The 23726-nt window shown below is 30.7% G+C and overlaps 2 protein-coding genes across 2 annotated transcripts in view; both read left to right on the top strand.

Annotated features, from left to right (window-relative positions):
• Positions 1-23726, top strand: part of LOC109600372 (RNA polymerase-associated protein CTR9 homolog) — a 357258-nt gene that overhangs the window by 114874 nt on the left and 218658 nt on the right. The window lies entirely within an intron of this gene.
• Positions 6189-22231, top strand: LOC126264831 (uncharacterized). Its single transcript, XM_049964333.1, has 7 exons — positions 6189-6439; positions 6984-7669; positions 10424-10545; positions 11133-11322; positions 12513-12572; positions 19395-19558; positions 21971-22231. The coding sequence occupies exons 1-7, from the start codon at positions 6189-6191 to the stop codon at positions 22229-22231; spliced, it is 1734 nt and encodes a 577-aa protein (XP_049820290.1).

Below are 23726 nucleotides of genomic sequence, written 5' to 3'. Positions count from 1 at the left end.
AAATTTTAAAAGAAATGGAAGTTTCTTTATTATTGTGGCAAATGTATAAAAAGTAAAATAAATATAAGGAAATACAAATTATCCACTTCAGACACGTACCCCAGATTAAAATCCAATTAACCAGATATATCTGAAATTGGCCATGGTGGAACAGACCTTCTTATACCTCCTGAATCCTCCTCCTAAGCCCAAATTATCTTTTGTCTACCCCTGCATTACCCAGCTTAGTATGTTATTGAGCTTTCGTGAGTAAAGTTGTGCTGTTACTTTGAGTAGAATTTTGGCTTACCTCAAAAATTACAACTAATAGAAGAAACCTAATGACTATTTTGGTTACTAAACACAAAATTTAACCAGAAATGGTTGAAAAATCGTTGGCTCTAAAGAGCTATGACTTGTGTAATGACCATCAATCAATTGGTTCCTAACCTTAAGATGTTTTTGACAATTTTTATAATAATAGAATAAAACTAGGCAAAATGTAAATGGAATAATAAAATTTTAATGTTTAATACGGAACATCTAAAAGAAGGATATCGATTTCAGAAGTAATAGCCAAGTGTGCTGTAATTCTATTAATCCCTGGTTGACAAACATAAATAATTTATTTGCAGAGTTCCCATCGTTAACTTAAAATATTACTTTCTACCTAGGAATGAATAAAAAACCTATAATAAAAGAAACTCAACTAACATACAGTAGATTTTATCTATTTATTTAATGTCTCGATTTGAACAAAGCGAGCTCGACTCAAGTAAATAGAATTGTCGTTTTATTTGGATTAGATTTATTTTATGAATTTTGTTTCGTTCCCATAGCAAACACAACTTACCCGACATCGACGTTGTTTTTTTCCTAACAAACAAACAAAAACATAAAACAAAATGCCACAATCAGACATGCCTCATCCTCACCCAACCCTTTCGGTCCTTGAATTTATAAAACCCAAGTTATTAGTCTGATTACTCCTATTCATAAGTTAGTTCCTTATGTAAAAACCGAAAGCTGTTGAAAATCCCTGTTTATTACGCAACCACATCTCCTTTATCTCATGCCGCTTCGTTTTCCAATCGTATGAAATTCAATTTAGTTAATGACGGGAGGCAAATAATTTCCCGACTCAAGCAACAAAGTCACGCCAAATCGTTTCTATTTTAAGCGACCATAACAATATTTTAACTCGTATACAAACATAATCCGGGGACGAATAGAAACTTACAAATTAATTGAGTCTCTCAGTGGCAATTTCTCTTGCCAGAAAATATGTAGGCAGTGGGTATTACATTTTAGACGTGATTTATGCTGCAGGAACAATGCCCTGTCTTATCATCATGCATTTTGTATGTAATAACACTATTAGGTCTAGGTTTATTTTAAGGAAACGAAATAAATTAGTTTAATAACAAAAATTAAGACTGATATATCATTCTGCTGCTATTATTAATAATTACGCCCCATGGAAATAGCACATCAATTTACTAAATGAACATTTAAATTATAATTTTCTCATCAAAAGAGAAAGTCTGAGCTATATTTAGACTTGGAATTCCATATTAAAACAGTAATTTGTAGTTAATGGAATAGACGTAATTTCCTTTCAAATTGTACGTGAAATATGATACGATGTACGCATCCACGTGTAATTTATATTTAATTGCTGTGACACAGGATTTGTTATCGTCACAACAAATCAAATAATTGACGACAAAACTACCATCAAATTGGCTAAATTCCCGGATTAATGAATCCGTCTAAAAGTGAACTGTAGCCTGTAAAAGTACGAAAACATCGAGTAAATTTCTTTAATTAAAAGACTAACTAACTTCCATCCAGTTCGGCCGCAGGAAGTGATTAAAAGCAGTGATATCAGCAAAAATGTCAATTACAATGCCAAAGCCAAAAATCCACTAGAAACTAATTATCCGTCTGTTGTTTGTGACGCCGTAAACACCAGTTAATCCTTGGCTAACTCGACAAATTAATAATTTCGGTCGACAGCAAATTGTCGCTCCGCTTAAAACTTTGATTTGATTACTAATCAAAGTTTGTTTACATATCTCAGTTACGACTTAATTAACGCCAATTTTGGCGGTAGGGGACGGGGGTAATTAGTAATTAATCTGTTTTTGATCTCAATCTCTCGAACTAATGCGACCAGGTGTGACCAATTGCCCGCGATGGCTTCTGGTTATTTGCAATTCGATTACCAAGAAACGATTATGAATTACGTTGGAAATTAATTTCCTCGCGTAATTATCGAAGCCCACTTTCTGTTAGGACGCAATTGTTGAATCATAATATTTCTTCATAATAAAATTTTTGCGAAATTGTCCATTATGGATGATTAATAAAAGCATTTTAATTATTCGAGACGATAAAACAGAAGCGAGAGAAGCCCGTTTATGATTTATTGTATACATCTCGTGTTGGCGAAATTAGCTAAACTCATCGGTTTAATTAAGTCCCCTTTAGAATTTAATTTTGATTTATCCGTTTTATTTTATTTAAACATCGTAAGTAATTAAAAGTAAATATAACTAAGTAAGTCAGAAATTTGTGTTTGGATTTAATTAAATTAAAGAGATGGGATGCATAAATTAGGTTGGTGCGTGTCGAGATTTCCAATTGAGAGAGACGTTTAGCGAAAACAAATGTCAATGTTTGTCAGAGGAGTGATTACCAGGCGTGGAACTGTTTTACTTTTTATCATGTCTTGGAGTAATACGGCTAATTGGATTTTTGATCCTCGGCTGGAATTATTTTTAACTTGCCTAAATGTCGTGACTTTTATTAATAATTGGACCGCCACGGGGGTTTAAGAAATTGCTTACAAATGCTAATCTCTGATGTTATTAATTTTGTTGATTAGGCCTTCAATAACACAGTGATAAGTGTTTTCATAGACAAAAAAGTTTAGTGATTTTTTGTAGACAATTTTAGTTTTAAAATTTCAATTATAAATATGACAGGTGAATTAAATTCACCAATTTTTAAAAAGAGTAATTATTATTTTATTTTACAAATTGAAACTAAATCGAATAACTAAATGTAAATTAAATAAACATTAACAAAATTTTGTGTAAAGTGATTTCTATTTAATGAAACCAAATATATTAATCAAATTAAAAGGGATACATGATTTTTATTTAATAAATTGATATTAAAACATATAAATAAATGTATTAGTCAAATTAAAGAAATGAGAGTTCTAAATTAAAATTAAAGGGCATCCACCAATTTTCAAAAACAATCAAATTAAAGGTGTAACAAATGTAACAATCAAATTAAAGATTTGTGTCAGATTTGTGCAAGATGATTTTTATTTAATGTATATAAGATAAACAAATATAATCATCAAATTAAAAAGGTGAGAACTAATAATTTAGAATTATATTTATAGGCGCATTTATAAATTTTTAAAAAGGGTAATTATTATATCTATTTAATAAATTATAGATTTAAAATTTTCTCCAGTTATCAAAAAGTGTCACATCTGTAATCAATTAATCAAGAGATGAGAAGTCTAAATTAATAATTTCGGTTAGCTGCGCATTCACCAATTTTCAAAAATATTAATATCTAATAAATTCAAATTAAAACGTACAATCAAATTTAAGAGACGATATGTTTAAAATTGGAATTAAATAAATATTCACCAATTTTCAAAAAAGATAATTTGTATTTAATAAATTAATACTAAAACAGATAAACAAACATATTTGTCAAATTAAAGAAATGAGAACACTATATTTGGAATTAATTTTTAAAAAGACTAAAGTGAAATTAAAGTGACAACAGATTTAAAATTTTTACCAACTTTCAAAAAGAGTCACATCTGTGTAAGATGACTATTTAATAAATTAATACTAATATAATTATAATATTATATAAATTCACCAATTTTCAAAAATATTAATACCTAATAAATTCAAATTAAAACGTACAATCAATTATATTAATCAAATTAAAAAGACGATATATTTAAAATTGAAATTAAATAAATATTTACCAATTTTCAAAAAGTGTAAGATTTATGCAAGATTATTTTTATTTGATACAATAGTTACAAAAAATAAACAAATATATTAATCAAATTAAAGAAATGAGAACACTAAATTCGGAATTTTTTAATTTTAATTAAATTTCATAAATATTCACCAATTTTGAAATAGAGTAATAATATAATAATTTCATAATAAGCTCTAACTTTGGAATTAAGGTTAATAAGGTATATTTACAAAGAGTAATATTTGTAATAAATTCAACTAAAACATATAACTAAATGTATTAATCAAATTAAAGAAACGATACAAAATATTCGTCAACTTTTAAAATGGGAAGAAGTTGTACCCGAATATGTATAATTAATAAATATTTTCTAAAACATGTAACGTAATAAATTAATTAAATTTAAAAGACTGTTTTAAACTTCACCAATTTTCAGAAACAGGTTTATACAAAATAATTTCTATTTAATAAATTAATACTAAAATATATAAGTAAATATTTTAACCAAATGAAAAATATTACAACTTGAACTGCATTAAAGTAAAACGCGCATTCACCAAATTTCAAAAAGTGTAAAATGGGTATTTAAGAAATAAAATGTAACTTATGAAATATTTTTAAATTATACTTTTTGTGCAGTTTCTAAAAATGTTTAATAAGAAATTATAAATAACAAAAAAACACTAAATATACTATATAAAAATATCTAAACCGAAATGCATTTATTGATTCGCATATTCCAAAATTAAGCTCACTTGTGTTCATGATGCCACTTTAATTTATGCATATTTACAATTTTGTTATATTAACAATCGCATAAAAATGCTCGAACGTGATGTGACAGAAAACGAGTTACTTGTTTCCAATTAATTGAACCGACCAGATATTGTCCGTGTGTTATGTTAACACCGGCCGGTATTCCCGCGGGGATTTCAATGATGGAGCTGACTCAATTACGCCACGCCGACGAATACCCGGGCAATTCGCATTTATTTGCAAATATTGCGGTCGCCGTTTCCAGAAACAAGAGAAACAAAAACTTCATGTTCTATAAAACTTTACATGCATATTAACTTTACTTTTTGTTCATAAAATATATAGTTGCTCGAGAATTGGTGGGGTGCAATGTAGTGTCGTGTTGGCGACGATGAAATGTGCAAATTCCTTCGAGAATTGAACACAATTATCGAATTCCTGGAATTTAATGGGCTTGATTGTGGTATTAGAGGTGAATTGGGTATCTAATACGAACTAATAATGTGGGAAATAATAGATTACGTATCAATTAATGTGTTTAACTAAATTTATTCAATTATTATTGATTATTATAATTAATAAAAATGTTTAAAATTTTTGTTTATTTATTTTTCATTAGAACATAAAAAATATTAGTTTTTTATTATATCTTGGATAGATTTATTAAATATTAAATTGTTTAATCAATTTTATTAAATTAATATAATTAAATCATATCGATACTCGATTTTAAATACATGCACACTATCATATAAAAAATGATTTAATGGATATTTAAATTTGTTGTTATAATAGATCATAAATTAGAGCCAATTAAATTAATGTAATTAATGTGCATAATAAATTCATGTCCCATTTCCTGTAAATGAGCACAAAATCCAATATTTAAATGATTTTATCAATAATTTACGGCAACACCACAATTAAATGAAACTGTTAATTTACCCCTCAACAAACAGTTGCCAACGGTATAAAATTTCTGCGGTTTAATATTGCACGAAGAGTGGAAGTCTCTATGTAATTATCCGCACCGGATTTATAACTTCCAACTGGCAACTATTTAATTACTTATTCATAAAGTAAAGAATTTTTATATCCGCTAATCTTCCTTTATTAAAGATAGATTACCTGATATTACGCTTATAACTTCTACTTTTAAGAATTATTATCGACGGCGTAAATCTCCTGGAGGACTCGAAGGTCACGAGCACATTGAAAATTTTAAAAACAACGTAGTCGACAAAACTTAATCGGCTCTCACTGTCGTCGAGTCATCAAAATTTTTTGTTGCGTCTTTACGAGACGCCGTTTTAATGAGGTAATTAAAAAAAATTCCTTGACTCTTTTCAGGCTCATCGGTCTGTAGATGGTGATTGCTTTGCCCCTTAGGGAGGGAGCGAGTCGGAGGCGAGTACGGCAGCCCGATGTTGAGCAGGAGCACCTCGTCGCGACGTCGGAGGGCGTCGCGAAGCGCCGCGTCGTCGCCGCAGACGCGCGGCACCAGGTCGGCGGCGACGTCGCCCGGACGTCGCGCGAGCATCGCCGTGTCGCCCGTGGACAGCGAGCGTGCCTCAAGGAACGCTCTCCTGCCCGAGGTCAATCGCAGTCCCAGACACAGCATCATTCCGGACATATCGCTCGACACGCACACGATCAGGGATAACGACAACGCCCTGTGAGTGAATTTAGAATTTCCACAACAATTAGTTAAACGAAATTGAAATATTTTGTTTATCGAATATCGAATATACTCAATTAATTTTATAGCCTGAAAAAATAAAATAAATTTGGCTTTAAAAAACTAATTACTTATAAAATTTTACATATTGTTTTTCATTATTGTAATATAATAACTGTACATGTTATTATTTATTAGTTAGTTTTTAATTAATTCATATTTTGTTATCCATAAAATTTTCCAATAACAAAGCCTTGGCTATATAAAAAATATAAAAAAACACATTTACGTAGAAATATTCGTAATGTTCAGTGAGGATAAACCGTAAAACTTTTTATAATACAGGAATTGAAAAATAATTTTACAACCTATTCGAAATTTACAAGTTTATGAATATTCCAGATACTAATAAACTCAAACAATTTGTAAATTTTATGACTTTTCCTTTTTTATTTTGCAAGCTTAATATATAAGAAGCTTTGGGCCTCAACAAAATAAATTTTATTACGTTATAAATTTACAGGAGAAGTCCTCGACACAGTCTTGCCCCTGACAGTGCTCTGAGCCCAAGAAACAGCCTCGTTCCCGATTCATCAGCCCTGAGAAGTCCCCGCCACAGTCTAGTGCCAAACGACACCTACCAACGAAGCCCACGCAACAGCCTAGTCCCCGATTCCGCCCTCAGCCCCAGAAACAGCCTGGTCCCCGACCAGTTCAACCGCAGTCCCAGAAACAGCTTGGTCCCCGACACAAACCGCAGCCCCCGTCACTCCCTGACCCCCGACAACAATCCGTACGGTTCCAGATTGAGCATCGGCCCGGACTACAACCGGAGTCCCAGGAACAGCTTGGTGCCGGACGTGGGACGTACACAGAGACAAAGCTTGACACCGTCGGAGTCGACGTTGTGGAACGGACCGGAGGAGATCGGTCGCAGTCCCAGACACAGCATTATTCCGGACTCGAATCGCAGTCCACGTGGCAGCATCGCACCAGAAAGTCTCATTAAGACCAGTCCTAGGGGAAGTATAGCCGGGGAGTATGTGGGAGACAGGAGTCCTAGGGGCAGCATAGGGCCGGAGAGCTCCGAGAGGAGTCCCAGGGGAAGTTTGGCGAGGAGCACCTTGGCCACCGACGAATGTGGCAGAAGTCCGAGGGGCAGTTTGACGTTGACCTTCCAGGAACCCCTCGCTTCGGAAAGGAGGAGCAGCGCAGATAATGCTACAGGTATTTTTATGTTTCTTATTTTATTTCTGATTGTGATTAATTGATGTATGAAACAGATGGTACAAATTTAACAAAATAAAATGTAATAATTTTCGTGACGGATGGACGGTTCGTGACTGATAAAATAATATATCACGTACAAGTATTCAATAATGATTTACCAAATTATACTAAATATAAGACAAAAATAAAATACAAAAACAATATTTCTATACCTAATTACATGACAATTGAGTTTTATCACGAACAATTTTATATATTTTGGTGTATTTTAGTGTGATTTATCTCCAAAATCTTTAATATTGATTTCATTACATATTAAATACCGGATTTTTGAAATTGACCTGGATAAATATCTAAACTAATCTGTTCCAAAAAATTAACATACCACACTGATAATAATTAACATATTTGAAAACGAGAAAAATGAACGTATATACACTCTTTATTTAAAAATAGATTGATATTGTTGCACAATATCTTAAAAAATATTGTTTTTCTAAAAAAATCGATCGAATCGAATATCGAATAACGAATAACACAAACAAACAATAAAAAAACAAACAAATTTGTTTTTTATGCGTATTTTTTTTTTTTTCAAAAAGTTCAACAAATATAGAATGTTTTTATTTGTTTATATTGTTATATTTTTTATATTTGTAATATTAGCCTAGATAGTTACATTTGTGATATTCCCTTTTTCCCTCTTTTTCCCTTTTTTCTTTTTTTTTTCATTTTTTCTTTGTTCCCTTTTTTTCATTTTTCCCTTTTCTTTCGAAAAACGAATATCGAATATCGAATAACAAAAAACTAATAACAAATAACACAAAGAAACAACAATAAATAAATGACATAACGAATATCGAATGACGATCAACGAATAACGAATAATACAAACAAACAACAAACAAATTTGTTTTTTTTTTTCAAAAAGTTCAAAAGATATAGAAAATTTAAAAAGAAATTGTCAATATTATTTTTTTATACTATTATATTTGTTTATATTGTTTAACAATTTGTTATATTTGTAATATTAGCTTAGTTAGTTAATTTGTAATATTTCCTTTTTCCCTTCTTCTCTTTTTTCACTTTTTTTTCTTTTTTCCCTTTTTTCTCGAAAAACGAATTACGAATATCGACTAACAAAAAACAAATAACAAAGAAACCCCTTTTTTCCCTTTTCCCTTTATTTTCCTTTTTTTCTCTTTTTTTTCCACCTTTCCTTTTTTTCCCCTCTTCCCTTTTTTCTCTTTTTCTCGTTTTTCCCTTTTTTTCCACCTCTACTACGAATAGCAGCCTCACAATTTTTGTTAATATTCAAATTCTGGGTTCGAATTTTATTTTGGTCAAAATCCTGCCTAATTTTGAGTAGATGAAGCTCTACATCCTCTTAAGTTATTCGGATTGTTAGGATAGTCCCTTAAACGTCTCCCAAGAATGTTAGATTCTCGGATATATTTTATTGGATTAAGGTCTGGACTGCGAGCTGGCCAGGCTATAGTATTAATCCCAACATCAGCAACATAATTTCGAACAACATGGGATATCATTATCTTGCATTAGTTAAACATTTGGACCAATAAAAGGCATAGAGAATTTGGACCAAAATGAAATTCGAACACAGATTTTGAGGATGATATATAAAAAAATATTTTTAAAGATTTTTTCTAACAATTATAATTAAAAATCTATTTTTAAATAAATGTTCAAAGAGAGTATACAACATAAATCTGAACAATTAAATTATGAACCAAAATCTTAAATTACTTTTTTCTAAGCGTACTGCTATTAGATTAGCACGTTTGTATGATTGTACACTTTCAAGATGCAGGCTTCCATTTGTTTGTTAGGGCAATTCATCATCTCGTCCGTAATAAATCTCATTTTGCAGCTACTGACACAACACCATAATATATCACCTTCCTAGAAATATGTTTCTTTTGCTGCACGTTTCCGTTGCACACTTCCGCTAAGATTGAAACTTTCGACTCATAGAGGCGTAAATAAGGTTTATCTAGGATGCTGCTCACATTACCCAAAATTTTATCAATTCTTTCAACTCCGGCGGGAATCATAAATTTCCACGCGGCGCACTATCTTTCCTCACAAAAATTTATTGTACTTCTGTCTATTGCCCCGCGACCTGAACGGGCCCGACAAATTCACGACTCTTCCGCTTTCCCCCCAGAAAAAGGTTTAGTCTGCCCAGGAGGCTTTTTATGTAAATATAATGGGGCGTTTTATTTATTAAAATCATAAGTTACCAGGAAGCATTTGTGTTTTATTATCCCGGGCACCTTCAAAGGCACAGACTGAGTACGTTTATTACATCGGACTCATGAGCCACGCAACCTGTTTTATTTACTTAATGGGACACAATAAGTTACGGAGAGTCTTGAAAATGTAAATTGATGTTAAATAGGGACGTGTAATCAAAAATCTGGCCGATATAAATCAGCGCTCGGCTCAAAATTTCATTTTAAATTTATTCCACGAAAATGCTTATATTACGCTCCTTAGCCGTATTGACAAATCTGCCTTTTTTCTAGATGTAATTTCTTATTTATCGTGAATATTTAATGTGAAAAAGTGTTTTTATCTAAAATAGCGTTTAGGGTTGTAATTTATGGCTCAATAAAACCGCTTTATCGGAAATAACATTAATTTCTAGTCATAAAGCAGCTGGAAACACCACTTTAGTGATTAATTTTAACTGTTATCATAATCGAAAAACTATATTACTGTTTTTTTCAGGTGCCCGAAGAAGCACGTCGCCCTACAGGTCAGCGTCACGGGGTACCGTCAACATGGGATACAGTGGCAACTCGGGGTTCTCTGAGACTGGCTCCAGAAGAGCCAGCAGCTCCGTTAGTCAGGTAACGAAAACATCAACACATTTCGGCTGGCTTCAGTGCTTTATTTTTACGTTATGGTCTGCTTTTTTCGAATAAGTTTCCTGCCATTTAAATTACTATTTTTCATTGTTAAGGTGGATCTATTTATTTATTTTATTTACTCGAAACTGGAACTGGAGGAAATAATTTCAGTTTTATGGTACATTAACACTAATATATTACTCCATAAAAATTGACCTTTGAAAAGACAATCTTTTCTGCCATGTTGCCCTAATTGAATTTACATTTTTATTTTCCCACTTTACATTACAACCAAATGCCAGATGTTGTCGATAAAAGTATATTTTTATATTTACAAAGGTTTAGTTCCTTATTCCGTTTATTTTACGTATTGTTGTATATTATAGACTAAGTATTGACATTACCCAGAAATATTTTTTTAATTTACTAACCTGGTTCTTTAGAAGCAAGCTTCCCTTGGCTGTGCGACGGCTCTACGCTTGTTAGTTGACCACGGTCTTTAGTTCTGTGACCGAGTCTAGAAATTAATAAATAAAAATCGAAAAAGACTATCCTAACCGATTGACTGACAGGTGGGACTGCCGCAGGTGTCCGGCGACGAACAGCGTCGCCTCTGTGCCGACCAGAAATATGGGCCTGCTAGCGAACCGGGTCTCGGTCTGGGCATTTCCCTGACCACTTACGGTTCCGTTGCCTACCAGCTGAAGGATGCCAATTTGGAGGCCACAGGCACGTGCGATTTCGTCTGCAAAGCGATGAGTATTGTCAATAAAACTGGTAAGTTTTGTCTATTTATAAAACACGAGAAACATCGATATTTTCAAATTGATATTACCCCTGCACTTAAGACCACTAATGCATTCTGACCACGCTAAAGCGTGGCAAGGGTACCTTTAATGTAACGACAGTTCGGTTGATTAAATTAAGTTTAATCTGAAATTGAGCTGAACCCACATAAAACTTGACATTATTAAAACGGAGATTCAACGGCGACACACATAAATGTTAAATAAAGGAACTGAAAAACTTTCAACATTGATTTTTTTGTTAGCATTTTTTATATCACTTTCTGGCCTGTTTCCAAATCGTAAAACTGTCTTTTAGTATACTTTATTATCAAAATAACGTCATAAATTTCGTTTATTGAACCTAAATTAAATAATTTAATGAATTATTCCTATTAACGTTGTTGGTCACTAGTCCAACAAAAGTTGCTTAAAAAACAGTCTCGACGCTCTATAATTAGACTTAATTGAGATAATTATAGCCTCCATAGATGGCTGCATTTAAGTGTATTAATAAGCTCAAAAAGTACAAAATAAACTAAAAGATTTATAATGATTTCATTAAAAATAATAAAACAAGACTGCTGCATCCTATTGTCAAAGGTTTATACTAATAATACAGTAAATTTTATACGTGCAATTGTGCTAAATATAGAACAAATTACGTTTATTTAAACTGAAGCTCTCGTTGATATAAAACAAACACTTTAAATGCATAAAACAATGGTTCAAAGAAACTTCATGTTTATAAAATGATGTTGACTTGTACTGCATTATGTTAAATATTAATGTCTGCTATTATAAACTGTCAAGTTGCTCTAATTGTTTTAAATATTTTTTTTTACAAATATGAATGTCTACATTTACTTAACTTTAGAAAATTTATTTAAAATAAATATATAGCAAATAAAAAAATAATTGAAAATGAGTTTCATGTTAAACTTCGATTGCAACACAAATTGTTCACGAGACTAATTTCTATATTTGTTTAACTTTAGGAAATTTATTTAAAATAAATATAGAAAATAAAAAAATAATTGAAAGTGAAGTTTCATGTTAAACTTCTTTACGAGACTAATTAATACATTAATCATGGTCACACAAATAATTGTTTCGAAAAAAATGTACTTGTTTCTAATGTGCTTCTTGCTTTGTATTAACCTATTTTTTTTTCTTTTCCAGTTGTTGTTACAATCGTGTTGGTGTGTTTGTCAATTCTGCCCGTTATAATGCTTATCATGGGTGAGTAGTACACCATTAGCGTGTGAGCGATTGTTTGTGGTGCGTGTGGCATGCGATCGATCTCTTATTTCAATACTCTTCGAAGTCTCTGGAGTTTACAACTCCAGTTACTCCGAATGTATGACTTATTGCGAGTTCGTTATTACTTTCAATATTTTTTAATGGGAAAGGATAATTTGTAGTTTTGTTTTTAACCTTATTAGTTCTAACAAGTTGTTAATTACACTAGACTGTTGTCACTTCTAATTTGATCATACTAGATTAAAATTAAATGTGAGAGATTAAAGTGGTTTTAGAAAACATGGAAAATATATGGATAGATAGATTAATGAATCTTTTATTTAATTATTATAATTTTATAAAAAATTGAATATTTAAAATCTTCTATTTTTGATGTTAGAAAATAATTCAAGCATATACTAAGTGAAATAGTGAATTTCGTCAGTCCTATCTCAGAAATTACTAATCGAATGTAATTTGTACAATTAAATATGATAATCAAAAGTGGCATTAGAAAAGCAAGAAAAATATAATTTAAAATAATTTTAACAAGTATACTAGTTTATTTTTATTTTTGATTTGGTCATGCTAGATTCGTAGATTAGTAATCAATCATTGAAATAATTATTATTATTTTTATTATATAAATAAAAATTGAATATCTAAAATTTAATATCTCTTATTGTTGAAGTAATAAAATTTAATATTTCAATGGTATAATGAAGTTTGTTAGCCCTATCTCAGAAATTACTAATTGAATGAATGTTCAAAAAAATATGATAATCAAAAATGACATTAGAAAAACGAGAAAAATATAATTTAAATTTATTTTAACAAGTACACCAGTTTATTTTTATTTCTGATTTAGTCATACTAGATTCGTAGATTAGTAATCAATTATTGAATTAATTATTATAGTTTTAATTATTTAAATAAAAATGGAGAATCTAAAATTTAATATCTCTTAATGTTGAGGTTATAAAATAGTGAAAATTGTCAGTTCTATCTCAGAAATAATTTATGGAATGAATGTTCAATAAAATATGATAATCAAAAGTGGATTTAGAAAAACGTGAAAAACATAATTCAAATTATGTACACTAATTTATTTTTATTTCTGAATTAGTCATACTGTATTCGTAGATTAGTAATCAATCATTGAATTATTATATTTTTGATTATTTAAATAAAAATTGAATATCTAAAATTCAATAGTTTCTATTGCAGATTTTATAAATCTAAATAATTCAGGTATATGGGTGATAGTAAAGTTAGTCAGCCCTCAATAAAATGTAATAAACAATGGTAGGCTTAGAAAGGCCTAGAAAATTTAATTTATATTAATTCTAATATTTTCTTAATTACTATTGTTATTTCAGATTTGATCATAATAGATTCGTAGATAAATCATTCATTTAATTATTAATTATAATTTTGAGTATTTAAACAGAAATTGAATATCTAAGTTTTATTAGGTTCTATTACAGATAAATAATAAGATCAAAAAGTAAAAGTTAGTCAGTCCTATCTCAGAAATTTCTAATCAAATGAGTGTCCAATAACATATGAAAAACAAAAATGGGCTAAAAAAACGTAGAAATATTAATTTATATTAATTTTAACATTTTCTTATTTACACTAGACTATTATCATTCCAGGTGTGGTCATAATAGATTCGCAGATAAATCAATAGTTTAATTAATTATTAAATTTTGATTATAAAAATGTAAAGTGAATATCTAAAATTTACTAGTTTCTTTTGCTGATGTTATAATATTAAATAATTCAAGTATATACTGGGTGATCAACTAGTAAAGTGAGTCAGCCCTATCTCAGAAATTACTAAGCAAATGAGTGTCCAATAAAATGTGATAAACAAATGTGGGCTTAGAAAAAAGGGGAAAATTTAATTTATATTAATTCTAACACGTTCTTAACTACACTAGACTATTGCCATTTTGCATTTGGTCGTAATAGATTCATAGATAAAGTAATCATTTAATTATTAATTTTAATTTTGATTATTCATTTACTAGTTTCTATTGCAGATGTTATAAAACTAAATAATTCAAGTATCTACTGGGAAATCAAATAGTAAAGTTAGTTAGCATTATCTCAGAAGTTATTAATCAAATGAGTGTCCAATAAAATGTAATAAACAAATGTGGGCTTAGAAAAACGTAGAAAATTTAATTTATATTAATTCTAATATTTTCTTAATTACACTAGACTATTGTTATTTCAGATTTCATCATAATAGATTCGTAGTATCATATAATTATTAATTAATGTATCATATAATTATTAATTATAATTTTGGTTATTTAAATAGAAATTCAATATGTAAATTTTACTAGTTTCTATTACAGATAAATAATTCAAGAGTACACTGGGTGATCAAAAAGTAAAGTTAGTCAGTACTATCTCAGAAATTATGATCTACTAGTGATGTTAGTCAGCCCTATCTCAGAAATTACTAATAACCCAATAAAATATGATAAACAAAAATTAACAAGTTTTTAATTACACTAGACTATTTATTACCTTTTTTATTTGGTCATAGATTAGATTCGTGGATTAATCATTCATTTATTTTTATAATTGTGATTATGTAAATAAAAACTGAGTATCAAAATTTAATATTTTCTGTTGCAGATGATGTAAAATTAAATACATAGGTACTGGAAGATTATATAGTGAAGTTAATAAAACCCAATTTCAGAAATTTCTAATCGAATGAGTGTGCATTCCACTAAACTGTCCACTCAGTGAAATACTTTTTACAAAATATCCAACATCCATAATCTTTAAATACCAACAACAATTAATCAATCATTGAACGTGTTAAATGCATCTCCGAATTGAATTCTAAATCTATTCCTGACCGTTGTTCGATTGCGTGGTTCACACCAGTATGCGTTCGGTGTTAAAATTGAAATACGAAACTGTGCGGAATAATTCCATAAATGATCCATATGCAACCGAAATTGATTCTTCAATTGATAAACACGCAAGCTTTTACGAGGCATTTAATTTGATAATCCGTGAAATAGTATATATGGTGGGTAATGGAATTTATATGTTCAATTAAATATACATTAATGGCTGATGAAGCTGCACTGGACCAAATAAACTGAGAATAATTCACACAATTACTCTTCATGGACTTTGTAATGATCAAATTTTGTTGCAAGTGGTTTTTGTTTTGAATTAAACCAAGGCAATGGTTATAAATAAACCTCTGGGTAATGCCAATGAAGGGCATAAAATTTTGGCAGGGTTAAAACAAATTCAAAATGTATGAGTGTGTGTATATTTAGTTAATACAGTTTAAGACCTCGTACCTCATATCACTCACGTTAACGCGAATTGTTTTAATTGTTAATTTCATTTTACACCACAAAATGGATTAACGTCAGAATTCCAACACGTTCCCCCAGTTTAATTATGCATAACAACTGCGGAATGTAATGTGTTACACCTAAATTAAACAAAATTAAAATTGATCGTTTCCTTTGTAAACTGATCAGGACACTTTTCTTTTTCTGCGGTCTTTAACGCAATCAGACAGAATACATAAACCCAAGGACGTTTGTTAATATCCCAAAACGTAACAGTCGTAGCTTTAGTGGGGATTTTACTAAATCGGCCAATCCAATCCCGAAATCTAATTAAAGAAATGAGTCCAGTAATTCAACCGCTGTCCAAATTATCTCTCCTCTTGTTCATTCAAATATTGTAATTTTGTGATGGCAAAATTAAGATAAATCGTTTTGTATTCGATGCGTTCCTGAACATGTTTCGGACTATTGATTTTCGTAAATATTTTTTACCGTGTTGAACACAATTTTTGTGGGATGAGTGTTTTAATGCATTTTTTTAAGGGTCCGTCAACTTCTGTTTGCTCCCTGTTTCATTCAAATAAGAGGCTTATCTAAAAATGTTTTTTCCCTTTTTTTGTGATACACAAGAGCACACTCAATATTTTTTTACGGTAAACCTATTGATACCACTTTACCTTAAAATTGGAAAAATTAAGTAAACATGTTCAGATTTTATTAATATACACTGTGTGTCTTTCGAAGTGGATAATTTCAAAAATCAGACCAATATAATAATAAAAAAAGTTTTAATAAACAATGTAATATCCTGCATAAACATAATCAACAGAACTTTTATGAAACTAATCACCAAATTAATTAAACAAAATTATTAAAAGAAAAACAGAATATTAATAGCTTTCACTTACCTTAGCGTACCCAAAATTGATAAACGAATAAATTCTTAACCCATACCTCCCTCGGTATTCTTCTCTAAAACAAGTACCTCGAAATTTTTGAGACAGGTCGTTTATAAATAAATAGTCCAGTTTCGATAGAACAAAGCTGTAATAAAGTAATTTAAAGGTATTAAGGTTGTTAAATCGACAATTTCTCAAAATAAACCAAAGAAACTTATACTCCTGGACAAAAGTTTGGAAACCCTAGGATATAAATATTTTACAGTTCTCACACTCAGGGACAGGACAGATCATTTCAATTAATGAACAACAGAAAATTATGAATGAATAGTTATAAAAAAAAGTTTCATACTCACAGTTAATTCCAACGATATACAAATGAAGAAGTAAGAAACGTGTAATCAGTGTCACTTAGAAGAGGTGTGTCCTTTTTGATCTACGAGACACCCACTTTTTAAAAGTTCCACAAAACTAGATGATTATTATCTCCAACCTCATTAACGTGTCTCGCTTAACAATAAATTTTACAGCATCACTTTAAATTTCAAGCTAAGTTTACAAACTAGTGTTAAACTGAATGAACTCACATACATTACACAACTCGAAACTCGTTCTTGCACAATGGTACAGAGTAATATTACAATAGGCTACCATAATAAATCTCACCATACCGACAATTATTCTCCTTATTGGCGTAATGCTACTAATGTCGGTGAATTGTAAGAAAGACATAGGTAAATTTAAGGCTATTTAAGTCAACCAGGGTTCAGATGTTCAGGAACTGGGAATGGGTGATTGGACAATACCACGTGTTTTGTATACTACTGTATACTAGCAATATATACTTGTTTTTGTCGGACTTGATTGTGCTGAATTATAATTTCTCTTACGGTACATTCTACAGTTTGGCTACGACTCATTATTAACTAAATAAGTAAAGTAAAAAGTTAATATAATAATATAATTTTGTCCAAATAAAAAGTGAACATAGTTCATTAGAATATAAATTTAAATTGACCAGTAAACACAATAATGATTCAAAAATCAGTCGAATCGAATATAAGTAGTACTGTTAATATTTTTAAAATATTACAATAAGTTGCAATAATTATGGCCACTACTGTATATAAAAAGTAAATTAATATAAAAAATTGACTGTTCAAAGCTGCAAATTTTCTAATATAATAAATAATACATGAAATTATTTTCAAATCTATTTCATCAAGGAAATACAAATTATCCACTTCAAAAGATATCTTGATATTTTATCAAAATTGTTTTTAATACTACTTATATTGTAAATGAAACCAAGTGTACACAGTGACATCAATCTTTGTCAATTTCAATGCTTCACATATATTATTTAACATTGGTTTCTGATTTAGGGTTTATTAAACAGTAAAGCAAATCCATCAATTTTGATTATGTCATATATCATAAATGTAAAAAGTACTTTTCGTATTCCTTAGCGTGTGAGAGCTAAAAACACTAATGAACGTATATTATTTCAGTTGGTTTGTGTAAATTCGCCGCAATTTAAGCAACTTGAGATCTTAACGACTGGTGCTAAAACAATAAATAAAACCAAACTCTTGGCTGCACTTTATTCCTAAAAGCGAAAGCGTATAGGTTTGTTTTATTTTAGTGTAGTACAAAAGGCGTAAATGAGAACTGCAAACTGCATCCAAACTGGTACTTAACTAGAAAATTAACAGCTTTAAGTTTATGTTCTATTTAATTATAGAAATTCATTAATTTATTGTTAATTAAAAGGAATAATAAATAAATTTGAAGAACTGGCTGTCACTAATTGATTAAATGGTTGTTCCATAAAATAGTGAAGCACGTTAAACAATTGACCCGAAACTGCAAAAGTGCATTCGAATGAGAAATCGCAGCAGTTATTTAATTTAACTACCATTAACGGAAGTAATTTCCATTCGAAAATAAAATGTTACGGCTCACGTTCACACCGTCCCTGTTTAATTGCCGATTTCCAATTATTTTGTTGAAAAACGTTGTATTTGAACTGGTTTCTGTCTGTGTTAACAAATATTTAATCAGTCCCGTTCAGTGTTTACCGAAATCAGGAAAACAGTCAGTTAACAAAAATCACTTTCCCAGTCCCACTTCAAGGGTCGCAATATTCTATGTGATCGAACAAAAAAAAAAAGATATTGAATAAAAAACATTCTCTTTCCGAGAAAAAAAAAAGGAGCGGAATGGGAGTCCCATGTATTATTTATCACGGTGAACTACCGAAGTCTTGACCACGACCCGTGAGTCTCGATGACCGGCACTCGAATCGTCCGGGGACCGCGTCTCTCGCCGCAATTTGAAACTTGTTAAAAACGACATCCGCTCCGGGAGTCTGGAGAGTTTTACATTAAATCCCGTACGACCGGCGCAAATGAACGTTATTGTTTCGGAGCGGGGATCCGAGCCAGTTTATCGTGTTATCCTTAATTGTCCACGTTATGTTTTAAGTGGATTTAGAGAGTTTAACCGCTACTTTTTTTTTTTGTTTTTAGTTTATTAAGCTTTTTATTCAGTGTTCATTTTTGTTGCGGTGTTTGTTGCAGGAATACAATTTTTGCGGGATTGTCCGAGGGAGCCCAACATTCCTATTTACATGGTCATCGGTGGTGGGGTGGGATGTGTTAAAATGGGGATGACTCTTTACAGTCAACTTCACACTAGAAGAATGGAGGTCGGAGTTATGAATGCTACTTCTATTGGTTCCAAGGTCAGTATTAATTTTTATTACTTTATATACTTTTAGAACTATTTTTAAATAATGAATAAGGATTCCTGATTCTGATTTGGTTCATGTTTCTTTGACATTTGAACTGATGCTCGAGAAATTTCGTTTTGTTCATTGGCTGTTCTTATCTGCTCAGGGATTTCCGTTTTTTTTTGAGCACTGCTGTCGATATTTTATCAAGTTTCAATGTTTCTTTTTTTCTGTTGAATGGAAATCATAACATAAAATTTCAAGATACATAATTGCTTGCCTCGGTAATTGGCCACCAATTTTAATTACATATTGTATCTACAATATTAATCTGAACGTTTTTGGATCAATAATTTAATGTAAATTAAATACATTGTTCTCACATGTTAAACAGAATTAGCCGTGTGATATTTGTGGTAATCGATATATACACAGCAGTGGCGCATCCGCCAAATTTTTAACCGAAATTTTGTAATTAATGAGGGATGCGTCACCAATTTAAATTACATTTTGTATCTGTAATATTAATCTGAAAGTTTTTGGATCAATAATTGAGTGTAAATTAAATACATTGTTCCCATATGTTAAACAGGATTATCAGTGTTATATTTGTGGTAATCGATATATACATAGCAGTGGCGCATCCGCCAAATTTTTAACCGCAATTTTGTGATGGATGTGTCACCAACTTTAATTACATTTTGTGTCTGTAATATTAATCTGAACGTTTTTGGATCAATAATTGAATGTAAATTAAATACATTGTTCCTACATGTTAAACAGGATTATCAGTGTGATAATTGTGGTAATCGATATAAACGTAATAAAGTGGTTCATTACATTAATACAAACTCAAATCCTAAACTGTTTTAGTGGTATATTAAACTAGAAGCTCGCGTTATAAATTTAATTTTAAGTTTAAAACATCTTTACAACAAAAAAGATAAATAACAAGCCTGTACAGACTGCTTATTAATACAAAATATGCTTACCTCTTACATATTTTCTCCCTAAACATACAATTACAGCTTTTTACAATTTAAACAAGACTACAAATTATAGAAATATAATCCGAAAATTATATGAACGTAGAATCTGTTCAAATCGAAGCTCTTTACATAGTTGAAATGTATGAAAGAAAGAGAAATATGTATCTAATTTAAAAATTCATTTATGTCTATCATATATTCTTATTTTATATAATTTTAGTCTAATCCAAAAATTTCTAATTGAATAAAATAATGATTAAAAATGGTAAACTTTGGTTACTAGAATTATTTGTTGTTGGAGAAATTTACTCAAGTGGTCAATAAATGTATGAAATTTGAATTTTCCACAGTGCTAACTCGGTTATTTTCGCTTCGATCGAAACGTGTTATATACTGTTGAATGAACAATTTACTCATCTTTTAAACGAAATATTATTCATCTCGATCGGACTTGACGTTAATTATAATTTTGGGCACCATATTTAGTAAGATAATAATCCCAAAAATACAAATTTTTCATTATCTAGGTCAATGAAAATGAAAAATAAAAATGAACACATAATATGATGATAATATGAAAAACGAAGAGAAGATATTGATTTAAATAACTTGACTTTTACATTTCTGGTGTATTTGCAAATAAAATGGGTAATGTCTAGTCCTATACCTAAACCTTATAGTTTTTGAGCTGATTTTTTTTTTAATTATTAACTGATTGATGGTTTACTTAAATTACATTACGAATGTGAATTGAATTGAATAAATCAGCATGTCGGTGACACGAACACACGAGATTTCATCCATCCAAAAAGTGTCTAAGGCGCACAGCACACATGTACAACAATACTGATCTTGAACGATTATTTGCGAAATTTACCTAAACTAAACTTATCCCCCACGATATTAAGTAAAACTACGAAAGTAAAACTCATTTCTGGCTTAGCTGGAGGCCTTTAACGAAAACATCGTATTAGCAAAATTTTACCTGATTTCAAAATGCTCTCAAATGTACAACTGTAACTCACTCTCTAGTTCTGGGATTTAATTCTTAAGGTTTAATTTTCAGGTACTTCTTGAAACGCCGGCAGACACATAGTTTGTTGTTCTAGTAACCGATGTTATCAGCCAAATCAACAACTTTTTTCTTTTGTCTGAATTTATTAACAAAAGAAGGACGAGCATGTCGGTAACGCGAACCCATAAGATTTTCCCCTACCAAAAAGTGCCCAAAGCGGCTAATAGAGTTTTCACTTCAAACAAAAAAAAAAAAAATGAAATTGATGTTTTAAAATTGTTTGTGGAGAATATATATTTATTTTGTTAATTGCGTATTTGTATTGTAAACATAAACAAAATTTATTATTCAAATATTGAAATGTAGTAAATTTTTTTATTGATGATTATTTATTAATTTTCTTTTTCCAATACTTTACAGGTTGCTTCGGTGGCCTTGACCGTGCTCCTGATCACCTGGTTCGCCCTGGGCAACTACTGGATCCTCCGCATCAAATGGCCCGACTACACGCCGACCCTCTACGACCCGAACCGCTGGTGCCACCGCACCCTCTACGTCTTTTCGCTGGTGCACCTCTGCATCGTCTACTCTGTGATCGGCATGATCGTGGTCCTGGTCGTGGTCCTTGCCGGATGCCAGCTATTCGGCTGCCCATGGCTTGGACCGGCCAGGTACAAATAGCAAAACCCGCCCGACTACTTCGAGCTCTGGGACGTGCCGAGGACTTACCACTGACTGTGTTTTATTGCTCAATGTAAGTGTGCGGGTGCTTGTTTATTCGTTTGTTTATTTTAGAAAATTGTGCTGCTTCCAGTGGGTTATTTTTCTTGCGTTCCGTTTCAGCCGTTATCAGTCGTGTCGGTCGGACGTGTACAAATTCACTTGTAACGCACAACACAGCTAGAAGGAAATATAATTTACAAGTTGCATGCATAAAAACGGCAATTTGAATTTTCGCCTTCGGTTGCGAAACTTGTATCTCAATATTGCGGCAACGTCCAGACCTGGAACTTTTTCATATTTCCCATGGTTCATGTGTGAGAACTGTTCGAAAACTTTTGTTCGAGTTATATTCCGTTACAGCCAGAGAAAAAGAACAAAGTTTATACGACTTTAATATGAAATCACTTCAAACGTTTCATTTTTTTACTAGTCTGCTCCGTTCCGAGGAATTTATTTATGAATTGCGACCGTTTTAAATGAATTCTCGCATTAATGCGTTCAGAATTTCTTTTTTTATTTTTTTCGTCGAGAAATTCGGCTTATTTGCGTGCAGAATTTATGTAGTGAAAATTCCTGGGATTATGCCAAAATCTATAGTATAAATTTCTATGGCCATGTAAATTTTCGTATGTCTGACATTTGTGGGTTGTTTTAACGACTGCGAACGGGAAAAGAATAAAATGATGTAAGTTATATTTTTTATATGCTGTAACTAAACTAGAATTCGCACACGACTGACAACGGAAAAAAAGTTTGCTATATCTATATCTATAAACTGTGACTATATTAGTTTTTAAGAAAACTTGTATATCGTACTCAACTAATAATAATTCATAAAGTTATTTGAATATGAATTTAAGCTTTGAAAGAAACATTTACGGGCGGCTTTTGTAAATTTACAACTGCGTCAAACATTTAAGGTACAAAGCTTTGTTACATATTTAGCCGTAAATCTGTAACTTAATGATTGATAAGTCAATTAGTCAAATTAACATAGATATTATATATATTTTTAACTATTTTGTAAAATATGCTACTGGTTCTTATGATAATATTTGAATTAAATAACCAAGACAAATTAAATTTGAAAACTGAACAGACTGCAAATAATAGAACGTTTTTTCCCTCAATAATACAAAAATCTCAAAACTAATTAAACGTGCTAAAATGTTTTGAGGCGTTGCAACTCGTTGTGTGGAATATTGAATTGTTCTCAGTAGAACAAAGTTAAATTAGCGTGATGCAAAATTAAATTATACATTCCAAAAATGAATTAAAGCAGTTTACGGATAGTGTTAATGAAAGAGCAAAATTGTATAATCCACCATTTAAAATTGGTTTGCTTTTCATTGAAATTGAACATTTTTATTTTCTAATAAGTTTAATTCAGTTTACCAAATTTTATCAAAAAGTTACTGCCTATTATTCGTGGTAATTACCAAAATTGAAAACA

The sequence above is a fragment of the Aethina tumida genome, chromosome 3 (genome assembly GCF_024364675.1).
Source record: "Aethina tumida isolate Nest 87 chromosome 3, icAetTumi1.1, whole genome shotgun sequence".
NCBI classification, from domain to species: Eukaryota; Metazoa; Arthropoda; class Insecta; order Coleoptera; family Nitidulidae; genus Aethina; species Aethina tumida.
Note: the sequence above shows the minus strand (reverse complement) of the source record. Positions and strands in the feature narration are given on the sequence as shown.

Excerpts from the sequence above, each read along its gene's own strand:
- LOC126264831 (XM_049964333.1), top strand. The coding sequence starts at position 6,189 with ATGTTGAGCAGGAGCACCTCGTCGCGACGTCGGAGGGCGTCGCGAAGC. Across the intron at positions 10,546-11,132 it reads CCAGCAGCTCCGTTAGTCAG|GTGTCCGGCGACGAACAGCG; the intron begins GTAACGAAAACA and ends GGACTGCCGCAG. Across the intron at positions 19,559-21,970 it reads CTACTTCTATTGGTTCCAAG|GTTGCTTCGGTGGCCTTGAC; the intron begins GTCAGTATTAAT and ends AATACTTTACAG.